This window comes from Epargyreus clarus, unplaced genomic scaffold (assembly GCF_041222505.1).
Source record: "Epargyreus clarus isolate Ecla_fem2 unplaced genomic scaffold, WU_Ecla_fem_2.2 ptg000035l, whole genome shotgun sequence".
Lineage (NCBI taxonomy): Eukaryota > Metazoa > Arthropoda > Insecta > Lepidoptera > Hesperiidae > Epargyreus > Epargyreus clarus.
Genome location: NW_027332240.1, coordinates 2261765 through 2275084, shown reverse-complemented (window position 1 = coordinate 2275084; position 13320 = coordinate 2261765). Strand labels below are relative to the sequence as shown.

The 13320-nt window shown below is 35.8% G+C and overlaps 2 protein-coding genes across 2 annotated transcripts; both read left to right on the top strand.

The window, feature by feature from the left end:
• Positions 1–60: 60 nt before the first annotated feature.
• On the top strand, positions 61–2935 carry LOC140756354 (divergent protein kinase domain 2A). The gene is made up of 3 exons (XM_073091825.1): positions 61–678; positions 1047–1228; positions 2131–2935. The coding sequence occupies exons 1-3, from the start codon at positions 61–63 to the stop codon at positions 2561–2563; spliced, it is 1233 nt and encodes a 410-aa protein (XP_072947926.1). The 3' UTR covers positions 2564–2935.
• A 599-nt stretch (positions 2936–3534) lies between these two features.
• LOC140756353 (G patch domain-containing protein 1 homolog) lies at positions 3535–11676 on the top strand. Its single transcript, XM_073091823.1, has 10 exons — positions 3535–3772; positions 4520–4710; positions 5270–5408; positions 5921–6102; positions 6584–6802; positions 8082–8231; positions 8694–8841; positions 9463–9862; positions 10213–10419; positions 10761–11676. The coding sequence occupies exons 1-10, from the start codon at positions 3706–3708 to the stop codon at positions 11635–11637; spliced, it is 2580 nt and encodes an 859-aa protein (XP_072947924.1). The 5' UTR covers positions 3535–3705; the 3' UTR covers positions 11638–11676.
• The last annotated feature ends 1644 nt before the right edge of the window (positions 11677–13320 follow it).

Sequence of the window (13320 nt, the reverse complement as noted above, 5' to 3'; positions counted from 1 at the left end):
TCAGTTTATTTATTTCAAAATAACACTTCAAATTAAACATGCACTTGCAAAATTATTGTGATGACGGATAAAATATACAAGAAAATGTTGCTCCGGCGTAGGTTTTGTAAAAAAGTTCTTTTAGTGACCGCGGCTTTCGTGATATCATTTTACGTTTCAGTATTTCTATTTGGGAATTTAAAAGCGCCTCAGGTGATGCACATAACCGATTTACACCGGTGTCCGGTGTGCTACGGTGTATCTCTCTGTCCAGAGCTATATTCGAATCAAATTACGATTGAATCACACAATCACTGGACTAGAGTGTTTAACGCGAAGAATATCTACTATGGGTACACGAAATCGAACCGCAAAGTTGTTTTGAAGAAGTTAGCGCACGATTGGGAGTTACAGGAGTTAGATTCGAATATTTGTAAGACTTGGGGGTTAAAAAGTGATTGTAAGCCTGTAAGTTTGCTCAATGCTAGTAACATAGACAATAGGATTATTGATATTGTCCAGTTCAACCTCACGTTCCCGGATACAGAGCCTCGGAAGGGCCTCGTGCTGTGCCCATATGCATACAGTATATATGATCTGTTACAACCGCTAACTAATAATCGAAAGGGTAATTTTAAGTCAGAAATGATTAATATTTGGACAATGCTCAGTATAAACCCTGAACCGATTATACTTCAGGTAAATATTACTATTTTTTTTAATATTCTATTTTTAATTTGTAGAAAAAAAAAAAACATAATACTTGGGAGTAGTAATCAAATAAACTCCTAATTAGTATATTCTTCATATAGTTAATGTTGTAAACATGTTCTGGTATGTGGAGATAGAAAAACTTTATAGTTATTGATTTGAACATGCATATTATGTAATGAGACTGATAATATTTATAAGGATGCCTTGTTTGAGACCTTATTGATTGAAATGACCTTACCTTCTTACCAATGTATTGGCTGAATGTGTTGATGATCTATTTCTTTATTATGTCTATGCAGTGACCAATAATATTTTTTTAATATTAAAGTGAAGCTATAAATATGAAATTCCAGGTGCTACCAAAATCCAAAGGGTGGCCAGTTCCAGCGTACGCAGGTGTGTGTGGGAGACTCGAGGTGGTGGCATTTGAAGGGGAGCCTATCTCCTCACTGACCCACATAGCCTGGCACAGGAAGCTCAAATATGCTCAGAAAATACTCGATGCGGCTATGGACTTCACATTTAAACATGAGAGGTACGTTGGCAATGGTGAGGATTGGGCAAAAGTTGTTTTAAAAATGTGTAGAACACATAGGATCTTGAATATGAAATTCTCTACATATATAATACTCTATGAAATAAATAAATGCAATCATAAATATCAGAAATTCATTCAGTATTAAATTTATATTTTGCTACTATAGTCTGATTCATAATTAGGTGTCCAAAATGTAAACAAAGGTGTTGACCTATCAAGAAAATATGTTTCAAATGGTAGTTTCTTATTTTTGACAATATCAAATTAATACAACAATAATAAAATAATAATCTAAAAAAATAAGATCAATTCACATTTTCTAATATTTATATTAACTTAATTTCGTCCCATACAGTAATAATAATAAAAAACAAGGTTTATGGTAGAAAATTAAAATGTGATAATGGTAACACAATCGGAACCTAGAACATTTCTTGTGCCGTCATTTTTAAGTTTCGTAGCTGATGTTATTCATTTTCGTGATTGTAATTGAACTCGAATGTATTATCTTTTTCATAGCGCGTTTGTTAAATTGTGAATAATTGTAAAGTTTTCGTTTTTTGTTGAGTTTGTTAAAGTTTTTGTTTCTTGTTAATTTTGACAGTGACATTTGTTTGTTTACATTTTGGACACCTAATTATGAATCAGACTATAGATTTGTCAAATACTCTTGGTGTTGCCATATGAAAATCATTTTTTTCTTATTTTCATTATTAAAATAGGCAAATATAATGTCCAGTAGCATTTAGCCTACTATCAGGATTATACCAGTGAACTCTAGTATCAAATTTGGGCATTTCTTTAAACTTCTATTTTAAATTTAAATATTGGATTCAAAACAAACTTAATATCTGATTTTCTAATAAGTGTCAAAAATTATTCAAAACATTTTTTTTCAGATTCCGTTTTTACCTCATGGACTGGTCCCTAGACAACATAGTAGCCAACGAAAGAGACGAGATCACATTTGTAGATCTAGAAGATATTGTAGTATTAGATAAGCACATATCACCCAGGAATGACCTCCCAGACTGGTACCAGAGGTACAGCAGAGAGATAATGGGACCAGGTTTCACATTCTCCATCGAAAATATGTGCAAACATCATCTAAGTGATCATAATCTATGGGCGGCCTGTTATATTTTAGCCGGAGATGACAACCCTCTACTCTACCCCATACCGAAACATGTGAATGCTTCAAGGCCACATCTAGATAGGCTATTGAATGAGTGTGTGAATAGTGATGATCGGTTTCGTACGATTAGCAAGTTACAGCACGTCATGACGGATATGTTGCTAGATGAAAAAATTGTCGGTTATGGAGTGAGGTGATAGATTTGAAAATAAATTTTGTTGTCTATGAATCTCAACCATAAACACTTTATTGATAGGACTATATTTAATTGTATTCTTTAACTGTGATATATTTTGTTCTATATGAAGTTTTATTAATCTGTGTATGTGTGGGTCAAATCTTGCAACATTGTTTTAAATTATTTCCAGAATCATTGGTTTCAACTCGATAAGTACCATTTCTTTTAGAACAGTATATAGAACACTAAGACCCCTTATTGTTATTATATTTTACAAGTCTCATTGTTCTTTTTTTGGAATGGTTGTGAGCGTTTTAATCAGTGTTACTTTACAATTTAAGCTTACAGCTCATGTTATTGTATCATTAAATATAAATGTTAATTAACTGAATGTGATTCTATTATTTCCAGTATCTTTATTTTGTTTCATTGTTATATTTTTTTATCTCTGTTAACGTTGTCAACAAACTGGACTAAGGTAAGGGGCAAATAGGGGTTGGTTTCCATTTTTGAAAACTTGTCATAAACTTCATATTGTTATCAAACAATATGTGTACTGCTTAATACTAATTTTCTCACAGAGTGATCAATGGTTTTAAGCTCTACTATGGAAAAAATTGAAGCTAAAAATAATGAAATATTAATTATATAGGAGGTATTCTTTAGTTCAAATCAAAAGTGGTTCGCAAGGAAGCCTGTTTTTAATGCAAAGCCCTCGTTGTATTCGAACTTTAGATATTGGGGTTGCTATGTTACCATACTTACAATACAACTGAAAAAACTCATTTGTTATGTAAAATTATTATATCTATTAAACAAAGTCGAAAACACAAACTTATGAAGCATGATAAAGGGTAAAAACAGAAAACTATTTTCTGTTCTACAACTTAAGAAATAAATTGTTGCCATTTATAAAAATAAAGTTCAAACATATTTTAAATCTGTATAAAGTTGACGTTCTAAGTGGCGTGCGTTGCTGTCACTGTCATTTGTCATGTCATAATTGTCTTCGTAATTAATATCGTAACAATTTGTTTTATTTTTAATTTTATCGCATTAAAATTAATAATTTATATAATAATCACTTTATCATATACTAAGTAATTTGCACTGTGTTTCTTATTTTAATGTGAAGTGTAAAGACATTTTTAATAATCAAATATGAGTAGTTCAGAATCTGAAGATGAAAACATACGATATGGAACTCCTCTGGACCCGTATGAAGAAGGTATTTAATCAAAATAATAGTCACTTAGAGCAGGCAGAATTTAAAACATGATAAAACAAGTATAATTCGATAGGGGGCTACTATATCAGGATTTCTAGTTTGAAGCAGTTCTTACGTGGATGTGGATGCCGGCTGACGTACATGAGGCGATCATTCAGTCCTCAGGCGTGCAACGAATCTTAGATAGACTCATGTGGACGCTGTGTTCTATATGCAGTTGTTTACAAACGTCCATAGGTGACAGTCAATATTCCTCATCAGATGGATTACATGCTTGTTATATGTTAAAAAGTTTATATGAAAGAAAAATTGCACCTTCCTCTATCGAAGATTTTTTAAGTATAAAAAAAAAATGTTGTTTAAATTTGGTAAGAAAAGTGTTTGTAGGTGATGGTGGCGCATGTCCACTTACCATCAGATGGACTGTATACTTGTATGCTACATCAATTTATTTAGTTTTAACTCTTTTTTACAATATGTATATGCCTATACTGCCTGTAATATAATGGTTTATAATTAAAGTATTAGTTTGAAATATTCATTTTTATATATGTATTTTTATGCATGGATGCATGCATTATTTTTATGCTTAACCATTTTCTAAATTCATTTACATTCAAAGCTGACATCAATAACAAACCAAAATATCAAAAAAAAAAGTAATGTAGTACATCTCATACCTTTAAGATTATGATAATTATATGCAGCACACTTAAGAATGTAAGAATATCTATTATCACTTCACAGATGATATACCATCAAAACGCAAATACCAAGAGCAATCTGACCAGTATGCGGTGGATGATCACGGCAGACGCAGGTTCCACGGTGCCTTCACTGGAGGCTTCTCGGCTGGCTATGGCAACACTGTGGGCACACCGGAGGGCTGGACACCATCCACGTTTAAGAGCTCTCGCAGTGATAAGGCACAATTTTCTGTAAGTATGTTTTATATGTACTGTGTACTGTGTGCTAGACATGCAAGTGTGTGCATTATAAGATCAAGTTCAGTAATAAAAGATGCATCGTACGGACAACACACCTTTTATTTACGGACTACCATTGAACCACATAGGTAGAACCCTCGGTGGTTTGACTCTAGCAGCACCATCGCAACACCTATTTCAACTTATAGTCCACGATAGTATTACGTGTAAGGGAGACTATCCCAGTGCACTCCAACAAAAGTCATCAGGGGTTGCAACATATCTGTGGTTGACAGGTAGGAGACTAGTCTTGTCTGGAGTTGATTACAGATGTCCATTGGTGGCAATAACCAATAAAAAACAGGTGGACTGTATGGTAATTTGCCACTGATTTTTTTTTATTACACGTTATTGACCAATAATAAAAGTGGTACAATACGCGCACTTAATCCTAAATAGTATTTTCTACCAGTCAACCTTAAGGATGTGCAAAAAATATGAAGGCGGCGCAAAATACGTAGGCCAGTTCTATATTATAAAAAAAAAAAACAGAAATATTCCATGTTTCTAGAGTCAAAGACCAGAGGACTTCATGGATGACGAGGACCGCAGTGAATACGGCATCGCGCCGCGCCAGCTGCAGACCAGCCATGAGTTCTCCGGGCGAAAGAGACCTAGCCAACAGCGGTATCACGATGGACCTATACCTGGTGAGTAATAGTTACCAGTGGTTGACAATCTTTTTGGTAACATGCAGTACATAATGCAGTGATGGTTTGAATTCGGAAGTAGTCTCAAAAATTTAATGAAATAAAATAATCAGTAAATGAGAGTCGAACTCGCACACAGAAGGTTCCGTACTACCAAATGTTCATTTTTTTATTTTTAGTATTTGTTATCATAGCTGCCATAGAATTAAATGTATTATAAAAAATTTACCTGTCTATTACAATTCAATAGATACAGCAAAAAAAGCTATAAAATAGTAAAGACTTGTATGGGGAAACTTTCATTTTTTGAAACTGTTTTATTTTGAGTATGTGCCATTTATAGCATCTACTATTATTCATATTCTGTAAAAAGTTCGAGTCTATATATTACGGTTCTAGAGATAGCGTCCTGTGATAGAAGACAGAGAGGTAGACACCACAGGCTTATAGGGTATAAGGTTATGTTTATATAAGGGTATGTTTTCGTATCGATTGATAACTTTTGCTAACAGGAGAGCCAGTACTAGAACAGCTGGTCCGTGCGGTCCACGAGTCGGCCGCGGTGAGGATGCTCCGCGCGATGGGCTGGCGTGAAGGCCAGGGCACTGGAGACAGGGTGACGCGGCGAGAGAAGAAACGTGCTAAAGACCAGCATAAGGTGTACGGGTGTTATATGCCGCCGGAGTTGAGGCAGGTGGGTGCTGTGGTTGTTTTTGGGCTGTAAGATGGTAGGACTCTTTGTGGTTTTCTTTCCAGAAGCACTACTGCCAAATCTGTTTCTGTGTAATAACAGCAGCGTTAAACACTGCTGTGTTCCGCTTTAAAGGGTGTGATAAGAGAGACATACAAGTAGTTATTCAAATTGTTCCAAGTAAGTCCTCAGGGGTAATACCAAGTTCAGATAGGATTCTAGTATTGTCTGGGGTTGATTACAATGGTTGTAAGCAGCAGTAGCCCCTTACCTTTATTTGCATTATAGTTTAGCATTGTCACTATGATACAGAAATAAATATGTAGGAGGATATTCTACTGCAGTTGGGCCATCAAGGATTCAACATTAAGATTTTCCAAATTAATTTCTGCCTTACACATTCTTCAAACTATAAATATGTGTAAACTTCCTCTCAACACTTAACCAATATCTTTCTAATAAAATTCTAATATAAATATTTCAGAGCACACAATCAGACGAAGAGTCAACCGACTCGGAGTTCGAGTACTCAACCCTCTTCGCACCAGATGACTACGAGCCCTACATCCTGCGGCGTAAGGACGACCGCTTCGGTCTGGGGTACCGCGGGCTCAGCCGCCACTCGGTGCTTGGGAACCTGGTTGGAGAGTACAGGGAGGGGAGCTCGAAGAGTCATCTGGTTATGCGGGAGAAGGGGAAGAAGGTGGGTGTAAGCAATGGTTTAATGGTAAATGAATTGGGTCTGAATAACTAAATTGGAGATCGGAGATCCGGCAAAGAACGGGAGTAACCGACATAGCTCAAAGAATCAGCAAGCTGAAGTGGCAGTGGGCTGGTCACATATGTCGCAGAACCGATGGCCGATGGGGCAGGCGAGTTCTCGAATGGCGACCACGTATCGGCAGACGGAGCGTAGGACGCCCTCCGGCACGCTGGACCGACGACCTTAAGAGGGCTGGTGGTAGTGGCTGGATGAGGGCAGCGGAGGACCGAGTGTTGTGGCACACCTTAGGGGAGGCCTATGTCCAGCAGTGGAATAACAAGGGCTGAAATGATGATGATGAACTAAATTGGGTTTGAACTAAATGTGCTACAAAATTAGAAAGCTATATTCCTGGATGGTTAGAATTTTACTGAGCGATGGTGTCAATAGTGGGCTGTAGCCAATAATTTTGTGGTAAATGAATTGGGTTTAATAATATCTGAACGAAAAGTGCTACAAAATTAGAAAAAGCTATATTTCTGGATGATTATAATTTTATTGAGCAACAGTCTAAATATAAGTAATACTAATTACTGATTCTTTATGTGATAAATTATGCAAAAAGCATGTATACAAAAATGTTACACTATTTTTATTGTTCCTAATTGCGTTAATAATAAAAAAAATTGAATGTTTTAAAAGTTTTACATGTTAAATCTTATTTAAGAACTCTCAGTTGATTATTAAACAGTCTTTAATTGTGACAGAATTATTATATGATGTATAAGAATGATGGAGTTTAATACGCGAAGGCTAAGTCTTCTATTTTTTTAGGTCATTATGTATTTTATGTCACATGTTTTGAAATGGGTAAATCTCTACATAAGGTTTTTAAAACATTAAAAAATTCTCAAATATCAGATTAATAAACTCAATGTGCTATCTACTGGAAAACCATGTAGATTTGGAAATCTCTCTGTGGGTTAGTTGCCGTGCCATGACAGTCTGACAAGATGTTGAGAAAACTTCGAAAGTGTGATTCAGAAACGTGTAGCGCCATCTCTAGAAGAGTTGCGTGAAGTCGCCATATAGATTAAATATGTTGAGATAAATGGAACGCATATACATTAAATGGTTGAGATAAATGTTCTGTCTGTTTCATGACTTGTTCCTTTTTCCCTTGTATTCCATTCGAACGAGAATAAAACGTTACACCATTCTCTGAAATACTTTTATTTAAGTAATCGTCAAAATCTAACAAAAAATGTTCTTATTCGAGGTATCGATACGTGGGCAAGCATTCGGCGTTGGTGCGTTTGAAGCTGACGATGAAGACATATACGCTACTGAGGATATGTCCCACTACGACTTCACTATGGGGGGACCTGATAAGAGCAAAGATAAGAAGAAAGTTGAGAAGGGTTCTAATGTAAGTATGATTTTAAGGGTCTAATGAGTAATTTCAAAGTGTTTTGTAGTCAGTACCGGTGTGCAATGCAGGGTCTCGGGTTTGACTCCCGGTCAGTAAGACATGTAAATTATGAATTTAGATTTTTATTGTGGGTCTGGAGCTGGGTGTTAGTGTCATCGATTATCTTCAACCTGCAATCGTGTTCATTCGAGTCTGTGGGTGCTTCTGTAACAGCGGCGGATGATTAACCGCATAAAACGGCGATCTCATGAAATTTAAAATAAATCGATAATTGTTCAGCATCCGCGCGCGGGTGAGGTTTAAACCTACTCCATGTTTTCTTATCCTAACCTAACCTAACCTACTCATATTAAATTATGCTCAGTGAGTTCTTAGTCTAACCTAACCTTACCTTACCTATTCATAATAACATTATAAGGCAATTTGATTAATATTTACTATAGATCGTATAATTCTTAGGTACTAGAAGGGTTTGTGAAAGCCACAAACCCGCTGCCGCCCGTAGCATCGTACCCGGCACCTGCGTTACCGCGAGACTACGCTCCTGCGCCGGCCGGCTCAAGGCGGTCCAGGTTCGAACCCGCGCTACACCCGCAGAGGGACCAAGGTTTGTATGAAGCAGTTTTTTTTTGTACTATAGGAGTAGCAGACGATGGTAGTGATGGTAAGTGGCTACTGCTGAGCACGAACATCTGTGTTCAACCCCAGATAAGATTAGATTTCTATCTGAGGTTGACTACAGATGCGCTGCTGTCCCTGAGGACTAATCTGGAATGCCTTGGGAGAATATGTCTCCCTTACCACACCCTTCAAACCAGAACACAGCAGCGCTTAACACTGCTGTTATAAGGCAGAAGTAAAATATTACTTACCAAGTATTTGTAGTGTCCCCGACGTCCACTCGGGCCGACGGTCGCGCAAAGACTGACTCACCGCCGGCACTCACCTTACGACAGCGGTCGAGACAAATACCCACCTACCCACGTACACTACAATGATTCTTAAAGTTTTTGTATTTTCACGTCGTTGGAACTTTTTCGTCGGAGTGTTTTTTTTTTTAAAGTTGAGTTTCTACCAATTTTTTACTTGTAATTTTTTAAACCCATGGAATTAACTCGTCAATCATTTAATTCTTATATTAAGAATTTGTACTTTTTCGTTTGATTGTCTATAAACTATAATTTATTAATATACATACATATTTCATTTAAATTAATTTTCTCAACAGGTCTCGGTCGACACGAGCTGACAGCGGAAGCGCGCGGGAAACTCCTGGGCGAGACACCAAGACAAGACATCGTACCACCCAAACCTACCCCTACCCCTACCACCACCACACCAATCAAAATCATCGACTTCACCACCCCAATACAACCCCAAACTGACCCTAAAGAACAGGACTTCATATCTATCAAGAATACTGAAGGCAACGCAGTATTCCGGCCGTTTGTAACCAACCCTGAGAAACAAAAGAGGTACGAGAGGTACTTGCAAGACAAGGAGAGCGTGATGTTGGAGCAGGACAGCGCTATGGACAGGTTGAGCGAGTGGGAGCGGGACAGAGAGATGATCGAGTTTGAGCAAGCGGCGCAGCTGTATAAACCTCTCACTGGCGTTATGAATGACAGGTAGGGTAATAATAAACGTGATTAGGGTTTATATACAGGATGATTTTTTTAAAATCTGAAAGCTTAAGGAATAGCGGATAAGACCCAAAAGAGTCTTATATGTACTCTAAAATACACAATCACTTATAAATATTGAAAGAGGCAAATTTTAACCAAACTAACTGTATAGATGAATAAGATAAATCTACTTTTCTAGCTGGGAATCGAATGAGTTTATGCTGAACGAACACACACATCTTGTATTATTACTAATGTGTCGCTTATAAGAATCCAATTTTTTTTCAATTAGAATATTTGTTCATAACGGGGAGACCGATCCACATAAAGATGATTATTTCATTTTAATCCAGGTTCACACACGCCTCAGAGCCCGACGACGCCTTAAACCCTCTCTGTGCGGTTTCCAAAAGCTCTACCAACTACGGTTTAGCCACGCCCGAGCAAATCGAAGCAGCTAAAATCGGTGCCTACGGTGTGATTACGCGGAGGGAGGCCTCCTGGAGACCTGAGGCGTTGGTCTGCAAGAGATTCAACGTGCCAGAAATAGGTGGTAATCGGTATGTATTGTTGTGGTGACTTTCCGCAACCTGGGAACAGATGGCGTTAGTAGTACTCTTAATCACGCTATCGAAGTTTTTTAAACATATTTAAAAAAAATATTACTTTATTATTGCATGAAACCCTTCTTACTCTGAATGCCTTGAAAAAGTTAATCTAGTATAAAAAAACTAACAATGTGCATTGATAGAAAATAAATTTTACTAACAGAATATTTTAACACATTATTTATGTTTTGATAATGTTATTGGATTATGAATCTTCAAGTATGTCAATTGTTATAGGCATTTGAATTTTAATATGTATCATTAAATAATTATGTTTTGTTTCTTGTCGCCAGGCCGCAAGCAGTCAAAGAAGATAAACCTAAACTGTCATACTCAATATTTTCATATTTGGAGTCATCTGTACATGATAAAGAAAGCTTCACGAAAGAACAAACTAAATTTAGTGGATCTAAGTCGCGGAACACAGATGTGCCTAGAGAAACACCTAGAATTGCTAATACGGATCATAAAGACGTGAATAGTAATGACAAACATAGTAAAAATGAAATTTTGAGTTCAACAGGACCATCTAAAAGAATGACGGTAGCTGAACTCTTTCTAAAAGAATCCGAAGAGGATTTAAAAAGCAAGGAACAAGGCACAGTAACAGATACAATTGAGAAGTTTGATAAAATGGATCTATACAAGTCAATATTTCTCAGTGATAGCGAAAATGAGGAGGAAACGCCTAAAGTTGATAGCAATAATGCGAGCTATGATGATTTTGTTGAGAAACCCAAGAACGTAGAGAGGAATCTTTCGCCACCACGAGGGATCTTCGCTAACATAGACTTCGATGAAATAAACTCGTGGAAAAGAAAAACAGATTCAGATAAAAATAATGGAAAAACAACAGATACAGCAGATAAAAGTGATTTGCCAACAACTAGTAATGTAACTATTGAAAAGTCACAACTAGATGTGGATAATAGTGACTTATACGGCCCTAAAATACCAGATAATTTAGCGAAAAGACTACAAAGTGTAGACACAAGTTTCAAACCTACATTTAGAAGCAAAGATCAAAGAGACAATGACGATTCCTCCAGCTCAGATTCCTGGGTCGACGCTAAAGAAGTAAAGGTTAAAAAACACAAAAAAGATAAGAAAAAACATAAGAAGCATAAATCAAAACATAAGAAGTCTAAAAGTAAAAAGAAAGATAGGTAGTTAAGACTATATAGGGTAAATAAATGTTCTAAGTACTGATTTGTTTGATTTAATTTATTGATGCCTATTTCCTAATCTATATTTATAAAAGTTTTGTATATATTTGTAAACGGTAGAAGGAATTCGAACGGTGGAGGTAATACCGCCACATTTATTTCTAATGTGAAGCAATTTGGTGGGAGGGTGTAAATACCCATTAATTTGCATATGAGCCGAATTAAGTTACTACGAATAATGCAGGGACACAAAATAGTCAATAATACCTACATTATAATTATCTGCATATATCCATAATAAATACTAGTTCGCAGCAGTTAATTATAAAACGCAATTAAATTGAATTTTACTGTAAGTTATGACTCATATAAACATTATCGTTAGTCAAAGGAAATTAAAAAACAATGAAAGTTGCCGCGCTAAATTGCGCGCTATTTTTTAAATAATACATTCACATTTGATTTGTAACATTTATAACAGTCCAGTTTTTATAAGCTTTACGCACAACATGCTTAGGATTTAAAACAGTTGAAATAAACATTAGCATTACACAATAATACGTAAGCTTGAAAGTGTAGGTGTTGAGATCATACCAAGGTTAACGGATGGCGGGAAACGAATCGTAACTGTATCCTGCCTTCTACATGCATCGGATTGATCATTTATCATGAAAACTATGAAACGAATACACTAATATTACGAGTACTTTACTTCATATGAATAGATAATATTTATTTCGAGAACATTATCTGAAACGGAGAAATCTCTTTGTTTTCTGCTGCCGACCTGCTGTCTGTTTGTAGCATATAGTTCAGGGCCAAGAGAAGGAAATTCTGTTATATACATTGTAAATATTATAACACTAATCGTACATTTCTGTATCAGTATGTATGACACCCGCTTTTTCTAATTATAAACCAGTAGTGTACGAATAAACTTTTAAAAAACATTAAATAAATGTCAAAATATCTTTAGGTTGTCGTTATCACGCCCAAAGACAAAGACAAAAGTATCGAAACAAAGCAGTGGGAAAGAGATAGTGATTCCGTACCACTTCAGTAAGAGAAGAATAATATAAGTATTGATGGGAGAAAAAGAGACAGATATAAAACAGTATCTACAACATAATTCTACGGTCGTGATTGGTACGCATGCGTCATTACAATAAAACAGGGACGTACTTAGTAATTATATTATATTATTTTATAATATACTGTTATCATTTCAGCCTTAAATCGTTCACATTCTTATATTTGTGATGAAATACATACATTCAAAATAAATTATGTTATTTATAGTAGTGTAAAGAACTACTAATTACTAATTTTGATGCCAAAGATAAGTGCGCGAGTGTAATATTTTGTGGATAATTATTAAATTTGAGTCAAAATGCTACTGTTACTATAATACGTAGTTTTTAATGTAATTATTAACAAAATAGTTTGTAACTGTTTTAATTAAAGTAAAACAAGTAAATAATTGTGTGTTTCAATGTGTCGGGTCGGGAAACATTTTGGTCTTCTATGCAATAATGGGTAGCACTTCAGTTTATCAGTAAGACTATCATTTTCGTAACAAGCATTTTTAATATAATCAGAGTCACAGAATTACTGCGCAACTCGAGTTAGCGATGGGCGATTGTTCTAAAAAAAACAATCGAATAAATCGACAATCGACGGAATCAAC

What these genes read in the sequence shown, in the direction of transcription:
- LOC140756353 (XM_073091823.1), top strand. Translation starts at nt 3,706, where the DNA reads ATGAGTAGTTCAGAATCTGAAGATGAAAACATACGATATGGAACTCCT. An exon ending in TCACGATGGACCTATACCTG is followed by an intron (nt 5,409 to 5,920) that starts GTGAGTAATAGT and finishes TTTTGCTAACAG; the next exon opens with GAGAGCCAGTACTAGAACAG. An exon ending in CCAGAAATAGGTGGTAATCG is followed by an intron (nt 10,420 to 10,760) that starts GTATGTATTGTT and finishes TCTTGTCGCCAG; the next exon opens with GCCGCAAGCAGTCAAAGAAG.
- LOC140756354 (XM_073091825.1), top strand. Translation starts at nt 61, where the DNA reads ATGACGGATAAAATATACAAGAAAATGTTGCTCCGGCGTAGGTTTTGT. An exon ending in CTGAACCGATTATACTTCAG is followed by an intron (nt 679 to 1,046) that starts GTAAATATTACT and finishes ATGAAATTCCAG; the next exon opens with GTGCTACCAAAATCCAAAGG. An exon ending in TTCACATTTAAACATGAGAG is followed by an intron (nt 1,229 to 2,130) that starts GTACGTTGGCAA and finishes ATTTTTTTTCAG; the next exon opens with ATTCCGTTTTTACCTCATGG.